The following is a 20,504-nucleotide window of genomic DNA, read 5'->3' as shown; positions in this document are numbered from 1 at the left end:
GCCACTTTCCTTCCCTCCCCCCCGGCCTCTTTCCCTTCCCCTCCTCCTCTTGCCCTTCTCCCCTCTTCTTTCCCTTCCTCCTCTAGCCCTTACCCTCTCTTCTTTCCCTTCCTCCTCTTGCCCTTACCCCCTCTTCTTTCCCTTCCTCCTCTTGCCCTTACCCCCTCTTCTTTCCCTTCCTCCTCTTGCCCTTACCCCCTCTTCTTTCCCTTCCTCCTCTTGCCCTTACCCCCTCTTCTTTACCTTCTTCCTCTCTTCCCCTTCTCCCCTCTTCTTTCCCTTCCTCCTCTTGCCCTTACCCCCTTCTTTCCCTTCCTCCTCTTGCCCTTACCCCCCTTCTTTCCCTTCCTTCTCTTGCCCTTACCCCCCTTCTTTCCCTTCCTCCTCTTGCCCTTACCCCCCTTCTTTCCCTTCCTCCTCTTGCCCTTACCCCCCTTCTTTCCCTTCCTCCTCTTGCCCTTACCCCCCTTCTTTCCCTTCCTCCTCTTGCCCTTACCCCCCTTCTTTCCCTTCCTCCTCTTGCCCTTACCCCCTTCTTTCCCTTCCTCCTCTTGCCCTTACCCCCCCTTCTTTCCCTTCCTCCTCTTGCCCTTACCCCCCTTCTTTCCCTCCCCCTCTTGCCCTTACCCCCCTTCTTTCCCTTCCTCCTCTTGCCCTTACCCCCCCTTCTTTCCCTTCCTCCTCTTGCCCTTACCCCCCCTTCTTTCCCTTCCTCCTCTTGCCCTTACCCCCTCTTCTTTCCCTTCCTTCTCTTGCCCTAACCCCCTCTTCTTTCCCTTCTTCCTCTCTCTTCCCCTAACTCCTCTTGCCCTTTCCCCCTTGTCCTTCCCCTCCTCCTCTTTCCCTTCCCCTCCTCCTCTTTCTCTTCTGCCCCTTCTCCCCTCTTCTTTCCCTTCCTCCTCTTGCCCTTACCCCCTTTCCTCCTCTTGCCCTTCTCCCCTCTTCTTTCCCTTCCTCCTCTTGCCCTAACCCCCTCTTCTTTCCCTTCTTCCTCTTTCTCTTCCCCTAACTCCCCTTCCCCCCTCTGCTTTTCCTTCCTCCCCTTGCCCTCCTCCTCCCCCCCTCCCCTCGCCCTTGTTCCCTCCCTCCCTCCCTCCCTCCCTCCCTCCCTCCCGCCGCCTTCCCCCCCCCCCCCGCGCTCGGTCCCCCCGGGTTCCTATTTTGAAGCCGGGGCGCCGCGGCCGCCGGGGCGGCGATTGGCCCGCCCCCCCGCCCGTCCGCCGGGCCTCGGGGCCCCCATTGGCCCGCCGGGCGAGGCCCCGCCCCGAAGATGGCGGCGGGCGGCGGGCCTGGCCCCTGAGGAGCGGCCCGGCTGCCGTCCCCCGGGCGGGAGCCGCCCATCGCGGTCCCCGATGGGTCCGGGCCGGAGGGTCCGGCCGCCCGCCGACCGGCCGCCGAGGCAGCGGGCCGGGCGCGGGGCCGGCCCGGGGCGGGAGGCGCCGGCCCCGGCCGCGGCGGCGGGGACGAGCGGCGGCGGCGGCGCGCTAGACGCCCCCGACGGCTCGTGGCTGCAGCGGGTGGCCCGCCGCGTCAGCGCCGCCCCCCACCTGCGGGCCGCCCTGCACGACGCCGGCCCGGTGGGCGTGCTGGCCGTCCAGCGCTACCTGGCCGAAGCCCGGCCGGCCCCGACCCCCCGCTACTGCTACGACGTCACCGTCACCGACGGGGTGTGCCGGGAGAAGTGCCACCTGGTGCCCGAGCTCAACGGCCTGGTCCAGAAGAACATCCTCCGCGCGGGCATCGAGGTCCGCGTCCAAAAGGTGTCCTGCCTCTACAACGAGAAGAAGCTGAACGCCAGGATCCTGTGCCTGGAGGGCCTGGACTGCGGCGGGGGGGCGGCCGCCCCCGACGCCCTGCCGGACCGGGAGGAGCCGGCCGACGGGCCCGACCGGCCTCTGAAGGGCGGGAGGAAACATTACCTGCCCCTCTGGAACAACGAGGATCCCTACGGAGATGTGTGGGTCGACAGAAAGGAGCCCGACCAACGCCAGGTCGACGGTAAGGAGGCGACCGGAGCCAATCAATCAACCAATCAATCGTATTTATTGAGCGCTTACTGCGTGCAGAGCACTGGACTAAGCGCTTGGGAAGTACAAGTCGGCAGCCACAGTGGTCAGGCGACCCCCTCTTAGACTGTGAGCCCACCGTTGGGTAGGGACCGTCTCTCCATGTTGCCAACTTGGACTTCCCAAGCGCTTAGTACAGTGCTCTGCACTCAGTAAGCTCTCAATAAATACGATTGATTGATTGACCAGGGGCAGCCACTGGTCAGCTGGCCCCGGGCCTCGGTGACCTCGTCTGGAAACTGGGGATGGTGATAATCGTAATAAGGGTGGTATCTGTTAACCTAGATGGGGGTTAAGGCTGTGAGCCCCACGTGGGACAACTTGATCACCTTGTATCCCCCCAGCGCTTAGGACAGTGCTCTGCACATAGTAAGCGCTTAATAAATGTCATCGTTATTATTATTAAGCAACGTGGCTCGGAGGAAAGAGCACGCGCTGAGGAGTCGGAGGTCACGGGTTCCAATCCCGGCACCGCCAGTTGTCAGCTGGGTGACGTTGGGCAAGTCACTTCGCTTCTCCGAGTCTCAGATCCCTCGTCTGGAAAACGGGGGTGAAGACTGGGAGCCCCATGTGGGACAACCTGATTACCTTGTATCCCCCCCAGCGCTTAGAACAGTGCTTGACACCTAGGAAGCACATCAATCAATAAGTCAATCGTATTTATTGAGCGCTTACTGTGTGCAGAGCACTGTATTAAGCGCTTGGGAAGTACAAGTTGGCAACATATAGAGACAGTCCCTACCCAACAGTGGGCTCACGGTCTAGAAGACACATAATAATAATGGCATTTGTTAAGCACTTACTAGGTGCACTTCTCCGAGCCTCAGTTCCCTCATCTGGGAAATGGGGGTGAAGACTGGGAGCCCCATGTGGGACAACCTGATTACCCTGTATCCCCCCCCCCAGCGCTTAGAACAGTGCATGACACCTAGGAAGCACATCAATCAATCGTATTTATTGAGCGCTTACTGTGTGCGGAGCACTGTACTAAGCGCTTGGGAAGTACAAGTTGGCAACATACAGAGACAGTCCCTACCCAACAGTGGGCTTCCAGTCTAGAAGACATATAATAATAATGGCATTTGTTAAGCACTTACTAGGTGCGCTTTTCCGAGCCTCAGTTCCCTCGTCTGGAAAATGGGGGTGAAGACTGGGAGCCCCATGTGGGACAACCTGATTACCTGGTATCCCCCCCCCCCACCCCACCCCCAGCGCTTAGAACTGTGCTTGACACCTAGGAAGCACATCAATCAATCAATCAATCGTATTTATTGAGCGCTTACTGTGTGCAGAGCACTATACTAAGCACTTGGGAAGTACAATTCGCCAACATATAGAGACAGTCCCTACCCAACAGTGGGCTCACAGTCTAGAAGACACATAGTAATAATGGCATTTGTTAAGCGCTTACTAGGTGCAAAGCACTGTTTTAACCGCTGGGGAGGATACGAGGTGATCAGGTTGTCCCACATGGGGCTCACAGTCTTAATCCCCATTTTACAGATGAGGGAACTGAGGCTCAGAGATGTTAAGTGACTTGCCCAAGGTCACATAGCAGACATGTGGCAGAGCTGGGATTAGAACCCATGATCTCTGACTCCTAAGCCTGGGCACTTTCCAGGCTGCTTCTCAATGTGAAGACTGGGAGCCCCATGGGGGACAACCTGATTCCCTTGTCTCTACCCCACCGCTTAGAACAGTGCCTGGCACATAGTAAGCGCTGAACAAGCACCAACATTATGATTATTATTAGAAAGAAGAAGCCGGTTACCGGGAGCTTGCCCGCTCGTCGGACGGGTGAGCGAGAAGGCGGGAGACCAGGGAGGCGGCAGGACCAAACAAGAGCCGGGATCAGTTTTTCCCCGAAAGTTCCTCTTACGGAAAATAAGAATTCAGGTCTGGGTCTGTGTCCGTTGTAGATTGACAAGTGCCTTGAACCCACCTTTTCGAGTCGTGACGCCAGCCGGTTGCTCGTAGCACGGCGGAGAGAGGCCGGACTTGGCGGTCACAAGGTCACGGCTTCCAATCCCCACCCCGCCACCTGTCCGCTTAGTGAGCTTGGGCAAGTCACGTCACTTCTGTGGGCCTCACTTCCTCATCTGGAAAATGGGGACTGAGGCTGTGAGCCCCACGTTGGGACTATGACCAACCCAATTTGTTTGTATCCATGCCAGCACTTTGTACAGTGCCTGGCACATAGTAAGCACTTAACAAATACCAGAATTATTGTTATTATTATTATTAGTAGTAGTAGTAGTAGTAATGATAGCAAAACTTAATGTATTCCTTCTTTAGACTTTATTGCCACAAATCTCATAATTCTAGAACACTTAGGCTGAGAAAATTTGTGATGGTAGAATTTTTGAAGACAATAGCATTTTAGCTCGGCGTAACTGTCATTTGAAGCACGTCGGTAAAGGCATTAAACCCTGCAACACATACACAGGATCCACGCTTGCTACTGAGAACTCACCTCCTCCAGGAGGCCTTCCCAGGCTGAGCCCCCTCCTTCCTCTCCCCCTCGTCCCCCTCTCCATTCCCCCCATCTTACCTCCTTCCCTTCCCCGCAGCACCTGTATATATGTATATATGTTTGTACATATTTATTACTCTATTTTACTTGTACATATCCTATTTATTTTATTTTGTTAATATGTTTTGTTTTGTTCTCTGTCTCCCCCTTCTAGACTGTGTGCCCACTGTTGGGTAGGGACTGTCCCTATATGTTGCCTACTTGTACTTCCCAAGCGCTTAGTAAATACAATTGATTGATTGCTCCTTAAAATGTCAAAGAAGATTAAAGTATCACCTAACATGGAATGAAATTAGGTTTACTTCCAGAGCACAAAATCTCGCTTATGATTTTTTTTTAGGTGTGAAATTTGTGAATTGGATTTCTTGATTTTTCTGATGTTTGCAATAACAGTAATCACCTCCATTCTTGTAAATTTAGCTTTTGCGAATCAGAAATGAGCTGAAAGTTAGTGGATAGAAAATGCCGTCACATCCTCAGTCACTAAACTTCAAGACCATTTGAGTCTCTTTGCCGAGAAAAAACCTGATAGTAGTTTGAGAAAGGTTTACCAACCGGCAGGCACTGTCACGTTGAAGCCTGCAGGAGTAACTAGAGCTTTGGAAACTGAGACAGCAGCGTGGTAATATTACTGTGCTGGAGTGAAGTCCAGATTGCCACACAGCTGTTCCACATCCTCTTCTGATCATTCCAGTTTGGGTAGAGGTTCCCCCTGGAAGGTACAGTCAAACAGCAAAGATATAAAGTCCCAGTTTACCAGAGCATTATCCAGGCAAAATATCAGGCCTTTCCCAACCCAAGGAAGTGCTGCTTTTAACAGGAAGAGTGATTTTAATAGGTTCTACATCATAGTAATGACAATGGCAGCTTCGACTTCCTAAGTCTAAAAAAAATTATTTGGTGAAGGCTTTGTTTGGTAAACTGTTTAAAACAATTTTTTTTGTTGTTGTTCCTCTTTTCTAGTATCCAGAATAACATCCGTTGCACACCTTGAAATGACATGGATGAGCCGAATTAATTTCAGCCCTTTGCTTGTAAGAATCATGTACAAATCGAGACTGCGGTATTATGGGAAACCTGAAAAAAACCTGGATGAACCATATCAGGTAACCTAAAGATGAGATGCTCTGTAGTTTAAATGTTGTGCAGTTGTCATCTGAAAGGTGAACTGAAAATTGTTTTTGACTTACTGTATTGGGAATCAACAGTTTTGACTCCCAAATCAGTAGCAAAATATACTTTTAGGAAAAAAGTAGGAAAAGTATGTTTCTCCTGTACATTTACTCTCTAGATTTTGAGTGTTCTAAGATAGCAACTGCAATTACTTATAAAAAGGATCCCTGACTATTAACAATGGCACCTTGAGTTCTCTGAAGGAGCTGTCTCCAAAGCCAGAAATATTCTAGAGAACTGGTGAGTTTTATCATCCCGGTCTCCCTTTCCACGTAATTATTTTTAGGATTAGGGAAGACTGGATTTAATGGTAAGACAACCCCAATACACCCAAGTCATGCACAAACAGCAAGTTTGTGCTTTCAGGTAAAATTTCAGGCCCCTGTGTACAAGGGATTATTGTGAACTGATAATCTGGTTACCCAGGGTTAAGCCTCTGAGGTGGGTCATCATCAATGAATTTTTTTTTTCCAATTGAAGTTTTCATTCTGCTGGTTATTCACAGCAAGGCTGGAGAGGCTCTTTCTGCTTAGAACACTTTTTAAATATTTCACTAACCAGGACGAGAGTATTGACTTTCATGTAACTGCTGTCATTCATTCAATCATTGCCTGGGTCGTCGCTGGGGAAAAGAGTATTTTTTGGAGAAGACTTCTTTAGTGAAAAATTCCTTTTGTGATCAGACTGTTGATAAAATAAATGTTGGGACCGATTAAATTATTGGGTAAGAATGCTACAGAGATAGGGGAAACAATTCTGGTGTCCCAAATCGTTAGGTTTCCAATGACTTCCAACAGACTCTTACGTAATCCCAATCCTCCTAAAACTTTCAACTGCCTTCAAACTGTGAACCACTCCCTTCTCTTGGAAAAACTGTATAACCATGGTTTCACTGCCACTGTTCTCTCCTGGTTCTCCTCCCACCTCCCATCCTCTTAAAGTGGAGCTCCCAGTTTGGGTGGCCTTCTGTTCTCCATGTATCCCATGTTCTCCGCCCACCCCCTTAGAGAACTCATTCACTTCCACGACTTCAACTACCACTTCTGTGCAGACAATTCCCAAATCTTCCTCTCAGCCCTGACTTCTCACCTTCATTGCAATCTGAAGTTTCCTCCTTCCTTCAGGATGTCTTTACTTGGATGTCCCTCCGATACCTCAGACTTCATATGCCCGAAACAACTCCCCATCTTCCCACTCAAACCTCTCCACCTCTAATTTTCCCTTCATTATTGATAAACCACCATCCTTCCTGCTTCACAAGTTCACAACTTTGGCGTTATCTTCAACTCTTTTCTCTTATTCAACTCGCAGATTCAATCAGTCACCAGATCCTCTTAGTTCTTCCTTCACAACATCACTAGAATATGCCCCCTCCTCTCCCCACAAACCACTACCACAGTGACTCAAGGACTTGTCATATCCCGCCTCAACTTCCGCATCAGCCTCTTGGTTGACCTTCCTGCCTTGAGAGCATCACACCTCTCCAGTCCAAACTTGAGTCTGCTTCCTGTGTCATTTTTCTAAAAACAATATCATTCTATAAACACCTCCCCACTTCTCAGAAATCTCTAATGATTGTCCGTCTGTGTCCAGATCAAACAGAAATTTCTCACTGTCAGTTTTAAGGCATTCAGTCAACTCTCCCTGTCCTACCCACCCTCACTCCCCTCCCGGTACATTTCATTCTGCACATTTCACTCCTCATAACACCAACTTGCTTAACTGTGCTTAGTTCTCATCTCTCTTGTTTTTGACCCCTTGCTCTTCTCCCTGTATATCTGACAGACCAACACTCTTCCCACCTCAGAGTCATACTAAAATCAAATCCTCTGAGAAACTTTCCCTTTCCAGCCTTTTATCTCTGACAATGGTCTCCCTCTCTTCTGAAATTTATGTTGTCTGCCTCTCCACCACTAGATTGTAAGCCCCATTTAGTCAGAGATCAGATCTGCCAACAGTATCGAACTCTCTTAGGTGTTTAGTACAGTGCTGTACATGCAGTAAGCATTCAGTAAATACCATTGATTAATCGAATCATGGTATATAGAGGTGTTTACAATTGACAGACAACACTTTATTTGTGGCCTGCTTTCTTGCCCTGGCTAAGGATCTCATATTTGTGCCCAGGACAACTGATGTGGTTGAGCGTGTGTTATGCATGTATCTTTTCCTTGCTCTCTCTTTTGTCACTGAAAAATTGATGAGGCCAAAAACAAGAGAAGTGGGATAAGACCGTAAGTGTTTAACCTCCCTGCATGGGAAAGAGAGTTTACCTTCCTGTATGTGGGCTCTTCTTTTAAATCCACTTATTGTCTCTGTCCAAGAAACACTTCTTTTTGGATATAGACTGCAACAAAATAGTTTCCTTCCCAATTCAGCCAAGAGCAAGACACCTGTTTCAAGTTTGGTTATCTTGGTAGTATTTGCCACATTTCCTTTTTCCCAGAGGAGAAGGAGATTAGGAGGAGACATGCAGCCTCCCTGGCCAATCAGGATATAGCTCTGGAAAGCAAAATTGAATGGTCAAAAGCATCTTCTGATGTGGTCATTTTCTCATTCTCGTATTTGAAGGCAATTGCCTTGATAAAAAGTGCTCTGTGCCTCTCCTCATTTAATGATAGAACTTCTGCATATTTGTGTACATCAACATAAGTGCAGGAGAATATGCAGAAGTGCCAACCAATGTCAGTTAATTGAAATTTAATTAACGGATGGAGTCTCTCCTGAGAAATAGCAGGTGACGCTCGATCTGAACTTACTCAAAGGAATTGATAGTGCTAGTGTTCAGGCAGCGCCACATGCAGGATAAACCAAAAGCTTCCTACTTAAGTTGCTTTTCTTGGGCAGCTGTAAAGACTGTAAAAGAGGTAAATGGGAAAATTCTATGCTGGAACTATCTCCATCCAGATTAGGGAGGTTTACAGAAATAATGATGTGTTTTGAAATAATGAATGAAGGGTTCTAATCCCGGCTCCGCCACTTGTCAGCTGTGTGACTTTGGGCTAGTCACTTCACTTCTATGCTACAGTTCCCTCATCTGTAAAATGAGGATTAAGACTGTGAGCTCCACGTGGGACAACCTTGATTACCTTGTACCCACCTCAGCACTTAGTGCTTGGCACATAGTAAGCACTTAACAAATACCAACATTATTATTATTATTACTATTATTGTCATTATTACCGTAGTCCTGAAATTTCAGAGTGTTCTGTAGTCATCCTCTCTTTAATACTCCCCAAAACTCCATAAATGATCCATTGGATTCAAAAGTGTGGTTAGTGTAATTTAAAGAGAGGGGAACAAGCTCAAGAGGCTGTCAGGCATATAGGAATTTAGTTTTAGGTCCGGGGTTAAACCGGCCTGTCCCATAGTTTGCATTCCTAGTTTACGCTACCTTGTTCACTACCACTGATGCAACGTGTGTGTTCCTTAACTAATTCTACATTTTTTCAAGGCAGTTTGCAATCATGCAGTATATTGTTACTACCAAATGGTATTGCTCAGAGGCTGTTTCAGGGTAAATCCTAAGTACCTAGCAGTTTAGAGTCTGCTCTGTATTTCTATCTATCTGTTGTGTGCGCATATATAGGTCGATACCTGTCCACTCACTATTCACTTTTCCCCGCCATAGGCCTATCTGGAAGTTGCTGACAGTTCCGGTATGGTGTCCATGATTTTGTGGAACAGTTTATGTTCCGAGTGGTACAACAGTTTGAGCGTTGGTACAGTTATCCTGATTCAGCAATATACCATCAAGAAGAGTTACCCATTTAGAACACAGCCAAGCCTGGGGAATTCACAGATGAAGAGAATTTCTACAATTGGTTAAGTATTTTTTTTTTAAAAAAAACACTTTGGTTATTTTCCAGCTTTTACAGTAGAGAGTTACAGGATGGAATTTCACTTAAGACTGATAGAACATTGCAAACGCTTTGGTGAACTTGATTACCTCTGAATCTAGATTTTAAGGAAGCACAAAATTAAATGTGGATAAAAAAATGTGTAATGACATTTATTAGCCTTCAGTGATTAAATGGGAGGCAATGGACAGACTCACCTGGTGGGCTAGACAACTTCCCCGGAAACTGCATCCCTAGGCAGCCATAACCCAGTGGCAGAAGCAACTGGGAGGAGGTGTTTTTTCTGAGAGGAGAGCTGAGGCCACATTCTCATTTGTAAAATGTCCTGCATGGTATTCCTGGATGACAGATGGGTAAGGCAGATGACAGGCATGCCCTTGTTTGGTCACCTAAATGCCCAAACTTTGCTTTGAAATGAGTGAGTGGAGAGAGCAGAGGAGTTTCCATTTGCCCACTGGGTGGGAGTTTGCCCAGTTCCACTCATTTTATTTAACGATCAATCCTATGGTTGCCAGTCAGTCAATAGGCTTGTGATTCGTATCATTACAGATGGCAGAAGTGATCATGGAGCGTTTTGCAAAAGAAATTTTCTAAGTTGACAGTTGATATTTTCTAAGTTGACAGTAGTGATAAGTGCTATATTATGAGAAGCTGTGTGGCTCAGTGGAAAGAGCATGGGCTTCGGAGTCAGGGGTCATGGGTTCAAATCCCAGCTCTGCCAATTGTCAGCTGTGTTCCTTTGGGCAAGTCACTGAACTTCTCTGTGCCTCAGTTACCTCATCTGTAAAATGGGGATTAAGACTGTGAGAGCCCCCTGTGGGACAACCTGATCTCCTTGTAACCTGCCCAGAGCTTAGAAAAATGCCATCATTATTATTATTTATTATATTGATTAACTTTTTTGTATTTAAACAATTTTTATGTGCTAAGTGCAGGTATAGAATGTGAAGTGGACTAACCCAAGTATTTTTCATGCGTTGCATTCAATCCTGCTAAATTGAACAAGGGACTCGAAGTAGTTTGCTTGCCTTATTTGTATTGGGACAATATTTCTTATATAAAATACAATCTCCATTTAATAAATGGGAACGTTCAGGTTGGAGCAGTTGGGTCTGATTGAAGACATGCAATGGAGAGGAAATGAATTAAGGAAAAAAAAAAGTTGAGGTCCATCAGGTTTCATTAACCTGGCACTGGGAACCAAAAGTTTAGAGTTAAGTTTCCAGTATGCCAGGGTAAGAGTCTTGCAATTGGTTCCCTGTGCAATGCTAATGCACCTCTGTCGGTGTTGCCATGGCAGTCCTTTGCTTGAAACCAGCTCTCCTGCAGAGCAACATTAAGTTATAATGTAGTACATAGCTACATTATGGTACTGTATCCCTATTCTTGAATAGTTTCCTAACTAACACTAAAGCATTGCTTTCTGGAAGAAAAGGCTCCTTGCCATTTTACGTGCAGAATCTTTGGAAGGGAAAATGGAGACATAGGCCTTTTTGAAACTATGCTGGAAACTGCTTGAAGTGCGTAAAGTAGTTACGTTGTAACTCCTTCAGATGTGAACCTCAGTGTTTATTTTTCTCTTTTCCCTTTTCGACAGCTTTGTACATTTCTTTCTTGAATGAACTTGAAAAAATTACCTGTCATGGACTGATAGATGAGTCATTCTTGGCCGCGTCACATTGCAAACCAAAAGAATGTCAAAAAATTTGCCAGATAATAAATATGATCCATTTTCTATAACTGGCTGAGCATGTATTCTGCCGTTGGTTTAGAATAACATTATAAATGAAATACTATATAGATCAGTAAATTAATGTCAGTAATATGAAAGCAGTGTGGGTTCCCACTAGCCTGTGAACCCTGTGTTTGTGTTCAGTTTGATTTAATTGCCTCTATATCAGCTCCTAGCACAGTGCTTAGATTATAGTAAGCAAATACAGTTTTGTATTAGGAAATAAATCCTTAAAGTCGTGTAATATTAACTAAATTAGCCATTTGTAATTTCTCCTCAGTTGTTTTCTAGAGAAGGCCTACAGTAGATCAGCTAGAATGGCTGAAAAACCTCAAATGTCTCTAACTTCCCTGGGTTTCGGGTTTCCCTTCAGCATAGCAGACATTTGTAAGGGAATTGCAACTGTTGTTATGAAAACTGCTGAGGTATAGTGTAAGTAAAGTGTAAAACTCTGATTTACAGTGTGATGATACAAAGAGACCCCAATTTGCTTTTGCTGACTTTTTAGAGTCCTTGATGATGGGACATCCAACAAGACTCTGTCTGTTGAATCTTGGGTTTTTCTGGAATTTCTGCATACACAGATTTTGCACTCCTAACTTGCTGATTGCCTCTGGTATTTTCAGTAATGGAAAGTGTGGGTTTTGGGGGTTTTTTTTGGTTTATGCAGGCCCAAGTATCAATCAGTGGTATTTGAATGTTTTCTGTGTACAGAGCACTGTACTAAGCACTTGGGAAAGTACAGTACCAACAGTTGGCAGACATGATTCCTGCCTAGAAGGAATTTACAGCATACAGAGGAGATCATGAAAATAGATTAGGGATGGGGAAATCATAGAATATAATAATATATACCTAAGTATTGTGGGGCTGGGGTTAGTATCAAAGTGCTTTAGGGGTTCCCAGCCAAATTAGGGGACGGTGGATAGGGAAAATAGAGGGCTTAGCCAAGGAAAGCCTCTTGGAAGAGATGTGATTTTAGGAGGGTTTTTGAGGTGGGGAAAGTGGTAGATGGTCAGATATGAAAGAGGTGGGAGTTCCAGGAGGAAGAACACAAGAAAGGGGTTGGACTGCAGAGGAGGAGAGAGGTCAAGGCTAGAGAGGTAGATTTGGGAATCATCTGGGTAGAGATAGCAGTTGAAGCCAGTGAGCTCTCCAAGGGAGTAGGGGTAGATGGAAAATAGGTGACCCAGAACTGAATCTTGAGGCACCCCAACAGTTGTAGAGTGGGAGGCAGAGGAGGAGCTCGTAAAAGACTGAGAAGGAACAGTCAGATTTTACAGTTAGCTACATGAAATAGCTAATGTTGAGTAACTCTCAAAGGTTACTCAATAACTGTCAACTAATTTATGTTTGAAAACTCAAGCGTAATAGAGTCTATTTTGGATCTTATTGTGTATTGATTGTACACAATTTACTTTATTCAAATGGTATTTTTCAGAGATCTGCTTGAACCTCCAAGATCCTTCAACCAAAATAAGTATCATTCCTGAAAACCTGGTGAAACCAGAGTGGAGATTACCAGAAGTAATGTATAATTTTATTGCAAGGTGAAAAACCATTTTTTTGTTGTATCCGACACAATTCTGCCTATGCTGTCTGAAATATTAGTTGGAAATACTTGATATCAGAAAGCACATAAGATACCATTGAAAAAGTCAACCCTTTTTATTTTTTTTCCACATTAAGAGTTAATGCCAAGAGTATATTGTTGGGTTTCTCTATTGGGTATGACACAAAAGCCTCAATCCTGACACTTCAGGATGTAGAACCTTAGCGAAGGAATTTTTTGTACAGTGATAGTGATTTGGAAAACGCCACTTGCCCTCTCTCTTCCCTGCCAGTCATGATCCCTGGGGAGAACAGAGTGCAGTGAGCAAATGGACAGGGAGGATTGCAACACGTAGTTGCATATGAAGATTTATACACCCGGGACTCATTTTTGAGCAGAGTGATCACAATACTGAATCCGTGAGGCAGTTGCCATGCTTGGTAAGCCACTGCAGCCATCGCCAACCAATTTGGTCACCTCCTTTTCAGGATTCCTGCTAGGCCCTGTCCATCTCACCGAATGCTCGAAGATGGTTCTTTGATCAGAAAACTATGACATTGATGGTATAGTCACAACAGGCACAAAAACCAGAAGTAGAACCGAGGTTTCCGGAATGGCAGAGCAGTGCTCTTTCCCCTGGACTAGCAATAGGGCTGTTGTGGAATATTATAACCTAGTGACTGATTTTTTTTTTTAGGTCAGAACTGGATAAATTGCCAAACAATTACTCCTGTGATATTATTGGCCTAGTAACTTTTGTAGGAAGGGCTCAGCGAACTAAGAAGAAAGGTAAATTTTTCAAGTTGGAAAAATATTTCAAACATTTCTCTAAATAATTGACTATATGTATATATGCACTTATATATGTATGTGTTTATATATAAACACATATGCATATATGTATGCGCACATATATCAAAAAATAAATGGTCACTGTTAGATCTGGAAAGTTGCCTGGCTTACTGGATCTACCTAGTTTACTGAAAGGATATGGCTGCTTTGGTGACAGAGAAGAGTTGGATTGGGGAAGGTTCTTTCTGAGCTGTAGCCAGATTATTTTTGGCAGCAGCAGAGAGCAGAAGAGGCCCCCTCTTTTTCACCAAGGTGATCTGAGCAGTCAAAGAATTTGCCATTACTTGAAACAAATGACAAGCTTTCATCTGGTAATGGACAGTTTATGCATATCCATCAGATTGAGAAGCAATGTGGCCAAGTGAATAGAGCATGGGCCTGGGAATCAATAAGTCCATCAGTATTGAGCACTTAACAATGTACAAAGCCCTGTACTAAGCACTTGAGAGAATGCAGTATAACAATATATAGACACATTCCCTACCCCCAGTGAGCTTACAATCTTGGGGAAAGAAACATTAATATAAACCAAGAAATTACAACTACACAAGTGCTGTGGGGCTGGGAGGGGGGTGGTGAATAAAGGAAGCAAGGTAGAGTGACGCAGAAGGGAGTGGGAAAAGAAGAAAGGGGAGAGCTTGGAAGGCCTCTTGGAGGAGATGTGCCTTCAGGCTTTGAAGGTGGGGAGATGGATTATCTAGAGAAAATGCAGAGGGAGAATATTCCAGGCCAGAAGCAGGATGGGGCGAGAGTTTGGCTGTGAGATAGACAAGTTTGAGTTGCAGTGAGTAGGTTGGCATTAGAGGAGTGAAGTGTGCAACCTGGGTTGTAATAGGAGAGTAATGCCATAATGCAGGAGTGGAGGCAGGTGTTTGCTTGCAAGCCGATTGTAAGGAGTTTCTGTTGGATGTGGAGGTGGTGGGCAACCACTGGAAGTTCTTGAGCAGTAGGGAAACGTGGGCTGAATGGTTTGTAGAAAAATGATCTGGGCAGCAGAGTGAAATATGGACTGGAGTTAGAGACAGGAGGCAGGGTGATCAGCAGGGAGGCTGATACAGTAATCAAGGTGGGATAGGACAAGTGTTTGGATTAACATTACTATGCTAATAACATAACATTACATAACATTAACATAACTATTGCTACTGCAATTCGGATAGAGAGAAAAAAGCAGAATTTAGTTATGTTGTGCTGGTTGGACCAACAGGTTTTAGTGATAGACTGAATATGTGGGTTGAATGAGGTAGAGGAGTCAAGGAAAATGCCAAGCTTAGGGGCTTGTGAAACAGGAAGAATGATGGTGCTGTCTACAATGATGGGAAAGTCAGAAAGACCTGAGTTCTAATCCCAGCTCTGCCACCTGTCTACCGTGTGAACTTGGGCACATCGCTTAACTTCTCTGTGCCTCATTTGTAATAATGGGAACTAAGACTGTAAGCCCCAGGTGGGACATGGACTGTGTCCAAACTGATTAGCTTGTATCTTCCCCAGCACTTAGTACAGTTCCTGGCACATAGTAAACATTTAACGTATACCATAAAAAGATTCAATAAATCAGTGGAAGTTCATTGAACACTGTGTGCGGAATTCTGTTCCATGCACATGGCAGACAGTTGGTAGACATGAACCACAAAATTAAAAAAAAAAAAAACCCAAAAAACAAGTTCTTGAGGTGATGGAGAGCAGAAAGTGTGAAAATCTTCCGGGCATCAATGATGAATTTGAGAGTGGACAAAGGTAATTCAAAAAGGAGTACAAGAAGCTGTTAGAGAAAGAATAAAGGAAACTGGAAGAGATAAGGGAGATGAAAGGAGCTGTGGGTTATGAGGTGATACAAACTGGGATATATACGAAGAGAGACGGAGGGAAACATGAAGTGGGGGAGAATCAGGAAGAAGCAGATAACTGAAACTGGGAGAACCAAGGGAAGAAGATTAAAAATAAGGCAGGAAAGGAAGAGATTCGTTCATTCAATTGTATTTATTGAGCACTTACTGTGTGCAGAGCACTGTACTAAGCGCTTGGGAAGTACAAGTCGGCAACATAAAAACGGTCCCTACCCAACAACGGGCTCACAGTCTAGAAGGGGGAGACAGACAACAAAACAAAACATGTAGACAGATGTCAAAACTGTCAGAATAAATAGAATTATAGTTATGGGAGGTGGGATGGGAAAAGGTGGCCAGGAGGCAGTATGGAAGTGAGAGACCTGATACTGATGAAGGAGAAAACATATGGACAAGGACCACCAGGGAGAAAGGGGTGAGAGAGAGTTGGGAATGTCTCAGTTAGTGGTTATTTTTATTCATTTTCCCTTTCCATCTATACAGAAAACAGCGAAGATTTTTGGTTATATCGCTGGGTCCATGTTGTTGATGGGACAGCAGATGAACCATTTATCCTGGAATTATTTGCAACGTCACAGCCTGATACCTTTGAGCATATTCACCCAAGTACTTACATTTATTTTCTTATTATTGTTTTCTAGGTAAAATGCTAAATAAGTGTGTTCCATCAAATCCTTTCCAGATCAGATACATTGTTGGTGTTATCATCCGTTGTCTGTTCACCTCTAGTTTGGGGTCATGGTATACTTTCTTAGGAATGGTTGTCCCTGTGACAGTTGGAACCGTCTTAATAATTTTTTGAGAAATTCTTAGGCCATAGCATCATGTTTAGGTATTTTAGTCCCTGAAGCCTCCACCGGGTTGGATTTCCCAGGCCCTCACTCCCACCCACAAAGATTTTTGTTGAAGGATGGGAGTGTTTGAGGATGTGGTGCTGCTGCTATGAATGGTTTCATGTCCTCTGTCCTTCCACATGTCTCTTTGTTCATTCTGCATCCTTTCTGGCTAATTTTTGGTGTACCAGTAGTTAGAACATCTTCCTTTGTAGTTTTGACTATGTAAAAAGCTGTGTGTGTGCAATCAGTTAATTACTCCGGAAGTTGTGCATTTGTGCCCTTTAGTTAATCACTAAGGGACTTCTGACTTTCCTTCTAAGATGAACAGCTCCCATTTAAAAATTCGCCCAGCAATGCGAATACACTTTACAACGTTAAAGTTATGAGATGATCCTGAAACTCATTTTCTTTTTCTGCGCAGTGACGTATTTGGTGTGTACCCAGGTGAGAGTGATGAGAGATGACACTCAAGCCCCCAATACGCTTTACCTAACGACTTCAAATGAGTCTCAAATTTTTATTACTGGTAGGTAATCTTATAAAAAATTGGCTCGATGCATGCTCTACATTTTAATTAAATTGGGAAATAGAAACGTTCTATTCATATATCTAATCTCATTATTTTCTTCATAGTGATGAAGAAATAAATTTATTTTATATGAACTATTTCATTGGGTTGGAAAATCAGAGGGGCGTAAGGACTTCAGAGATTAAGGACTGTGGTCAAACCAGTAGTCCATCCACCTTAGAAATATGACTGACCATAGCAGCCTAAAGCTTTGAGGAATATTGTGGCAGATCTCCCTGAAGGAGTGGTTATAGTAACATTAGTGTTTATGGAATGCCCACGTAGTGTAATACATTGTTCTAAGCTCTTGGGAAGAGCAAAACAAAAAAAGTGACATATTCTGGACCCAAAGGAAGCAGACATTCTAATGGGCAGAGAAGACCTAAGCTATTTATAAATACAAGAATCAAGGCTAAATAATTAAGTGTACATACAAGAAGTGCTGAGGATGGTGTAGGGAAAACATCATGAGCAGAGAGATAGAGGCATAATTGTTGAGGGCAGGGTAAAGTTAGCAGTATTCCTTGGCGAGAATGAAAAGACTAAGATGATGGCATCAGCCTCTGCTGGTCGGTCTCTCTGGCCTCTCTCCTCCACGTCTATATCACATGCTGCTGTATAAATAATCTTCCGGACGCATCATTCAGAACCTGTAATTTGCTCAAAGCCCTCCTCTGTGTTCCCTGAATTTCTCCATATCAAACGGAAACTCCCAGGCAGCTTCAAGGCTAGCCACGTACTCATCCCTCTTTACCTTTCTGCTCACTTCATCCACCTTTCCCGAACTTGTTCTCTCTGTTCTTTCCAAACCCTCCTGCTAACTGCATCTCAGTGCCGAACCAACAGTCCCGACCAGACCATGAACAGAGACTGATTTGTGGGATGTTGCAATAGCAGATTCTGTGTCCATTTTGGCTTTAGTCACTCTTAGTCACCCATTCCTCTCTAATATTTCCTAAGATGCAACAGCCAAAATGGAATGCAGTATTCCAGTGGCAAAATCCTGCTTTCTGATATATGTTTGGTAAGACTACAAAATTTGCATCAGGTTCCTCTTCAAGGACCTGTCACCAATAGGCAGCAGGCAACTACATTTTTGACCTCTGATATAAAAGAAACAGAAACATTGTATTTAATTTAATTAAAACTTTTTTTACTATTTTGAATTCCTGAATTTAAATATGATATGATAAAAAAACCCACTATGATCAGTGGATGGAGATGGCAAATACCACCTATGGATAGATTGGAATCCGTTTGCCTCATGTTTAAACTTTTATCCAAGCCATTTATAATTTTGAGTAGCTAATATAGATCAAATTTTAAAGAAAAATTTAAGAAATCAAGCTGTTTTTACTCCTGATGCATATAGACTTTTAATATCTTAAAGGTCACTACCTGTAGAACAGAAGTTCATATTTATAAATAATATAGAATATAGCATAAGTAGTATAATTATATTAAAACTCTTTAATGTTGTTATTTTTAATACATGTTTTTTTCTTTTTTAATAGGGTATCACAAAGGCCAGCCTTATACCTCTGATGCCAAAGTGAAAAGCTTCATTCAGTGGACTAAAACCCAAAGTGAAAATGATCAGATAAAGAAAACCATCATTGGTGGATATTACCCCTTCCCACCAGCTCCAGATACATTTTTGAAGTATTGTAATTGCATTAAAGGTATTATTAGTGCCAGATCTTCATGGTGTATTTGTGCTCCATGTGTGATATGAGCTTACTTCCCAGTTATTTAGTTTTATGATTTTTATTTGCAAATGTCCATCCAAATTCTAATATAATACAATTGATTAAAAACCAGTTTAATTTACTGCTGAATCAGGCAAAATACTTGTTTTTAAAGTTCACCTTGCCTCTTAAAGGTCAACTGTCTTTGGTTCTGTTGCACCACAAGAGAGGAAATGATGCCCTGAATTCAAAGCTTTGAGTACAGATTTGAGATATCTGTAAAACCACTTGTACAGATATCAGTTCTCCTGAAATTTCTTAGAGGAAAACAGTCTCTAAAAGTGACTTTTCACCAACTTCGTCTCAAGGTGCTCATTATGACAGTATTATAGAAAGAGGATATTTTTTTTTAAAAGGGTTTTGACACAAACTAAACTTAGAATTATGAAAGTGGTTCTAAGATGGTTGTAAATCAGTATCAAACAAGTCATTCACTCCATTTTCCAATTGATGTAAGTTGAGTGGAATAGGTAAAATTAGAGGATAATTTGTTTTCAAAGAGATATAACTGAAATTTGTAGCAACTTAGTTCTCTTGTTGCCTTCATTAAGCTCCATTAAATAACTTCATGTCTATCTTACTAAATGCAGTGTATGGCAAATAAGTCAATTGGCAATTTTTTTATTGCTAGGATAATATTGTTTACTGTGTTCAGTCAGATGAATCTTAAACTAATACTGTTCTGCTTGCCAAACTCTTGACTTCGATGTGCAGTTTTAGGATAATAGCCTTGGAGGGGCCTTTGAAATATCTGGTCCATCTCCCTGCCTCCAGGAAAGTGAAAGATTAAACCCTCCAAGACTGATGACAGTTAATTCTTTTTATAAAGATCTTCAGGAAAGGAAACTCCATAATCCTCCTTGGAAGCCCATTTCAGTTTTTCATCACCCTATTAATCAAAAAGCTCTTCCTCCTGGTTGGTTCTCATGTGATGTGTATAAAATTGATCAACCCAAGTTGAAAATCCTTATCCAATTTATATTGACCAGTATTTTGTCAATTATACAAATAGAGAAAAGTCTTCAAATGTAAAGCTTAGGGACATGTCAAAAACTTTGTTAGCTTAGAATTATCGTGTGTCTTTTGTAGTGAACATACATTACCAGAATAATCAAGCTGTGTCTTTAAAATTTGACGTATGTTGGTTATTACTCTTTTGCAGTTGAATCAGTTTTGACAGCTCTAAGTGAATTGAAGGGTAAGATTGAAGCTCTGCACTACAGAGAGCATAAGCGCATTGCTATTCAGGGCATAATCAGTGCTATAAAATATGTCAGCTGTAGCAGTGCCCCTGAAGATGGCTCAGAAGGGGGAACAGTTCAGGTATGGAACTTGAGAATGAATAGTGTAGTACTAGCAGAACTGTGACCACAATTACAATTGGTATTCTATGCATTTGGATTCAAAACCTATGTATATCGACTCTTAGCTGAATTGAATATGTTGAGAACAAATTAAATGTAATATTGAAAATTGTGAGTTTTAAAAGTAGATGGAAACGAAGTGTCTGCTTGAAAGTTTTAACATGCTAATTTTAAAGTTGGACTAAAAATGTTCATTTATTTTCTGAACTTTTTTTTAAAAAAGCTTAATGGATATAAAGTATTTTATCTCTATATAAACTTTTTTTGTGGACGTAGCAAGTCCTGTTAGCACCCTGGTAGATTATGGGAAGTGAGTAAAATATAAGGTTGTGATCAGCTCTTAGAATGTTTTTGAGAGAAAATTGGGTATTTT

General features: G+C 43.5%; 1 protein-coding gene across 1 annotated transcript in view; it reads left to right on the top strand.

The window, feature by feature from the left end:
• The first annotated feature begins 1,352 nt into the window (after nucleotides 1-1,352).
• Nucleotides 1,353-20,504, top strand: part of RADX (RPA1 related single stranded DNA binding protein, X-linked) — a 34,636-nt gene continuing 15,484 nt past the window's right edge. Inside the window, exons 1-9 of the mRNA XM_038747708.1 lie at nucleotides 1,353-1,998; nucleotides 5,563-5,705; nucleotides 9,404-9,596; nucleotides 12,806-12,914; nucleotides 13,614-13,705; nucleotides 16,099-16,221; nucleotides 16,873-16,977; nucleotides 18,534-18,701; nucleotides 19,930-20,090. Coding sequence (XP_038603636.1) covers nucleotides 1,353-1,998; nucleotides 5,563-5,705; nucleotides 9,404-9,596; nucleotides 12,806-12,914; nucleotides 13,614-13,705; nucleotides 16,099-16,221; nucleotides 16,873-16,977; nucleotides 18,534-18,701; nucleotides 19,930-20,090 — 1,740 coding nt within the window. The remainder of the gene's footprint in view (nucleotides 1,999-5,562; nucleotides 5,706-9,403; nucleotides 9,597-12,805; nucleotides 12,915-13,613; nucleotides 13,706-16,098; nucleotides 16,222-16,872; nucleotides 16,978-18,533; nucleotides 18,702-19,929; nucleotides 20,091-20,504) is intronic.

This window comes from Tachyglossus aculeatus, chromosome 6 (assembly GCF_015852505.1).
Source record: "Tachyglossus aculeatus isolate mTacAcu1 chromosome 6, mTacAcu1.pri, whole genome shotgun sequence".
In the NCBI taxonomy this organism is placed as follows: domain Eukaryota; kingdom Metazoa; phylum Chordata; class Mammalia; order Monotremata; family Tachyglossidae; genus Tachyglossus; species Tachyglossus aculeatus.
Note: the sequence above shows the minus strand (reverse complement) of the source record. Positions and strands in the feature narration are given on the sequence as shown.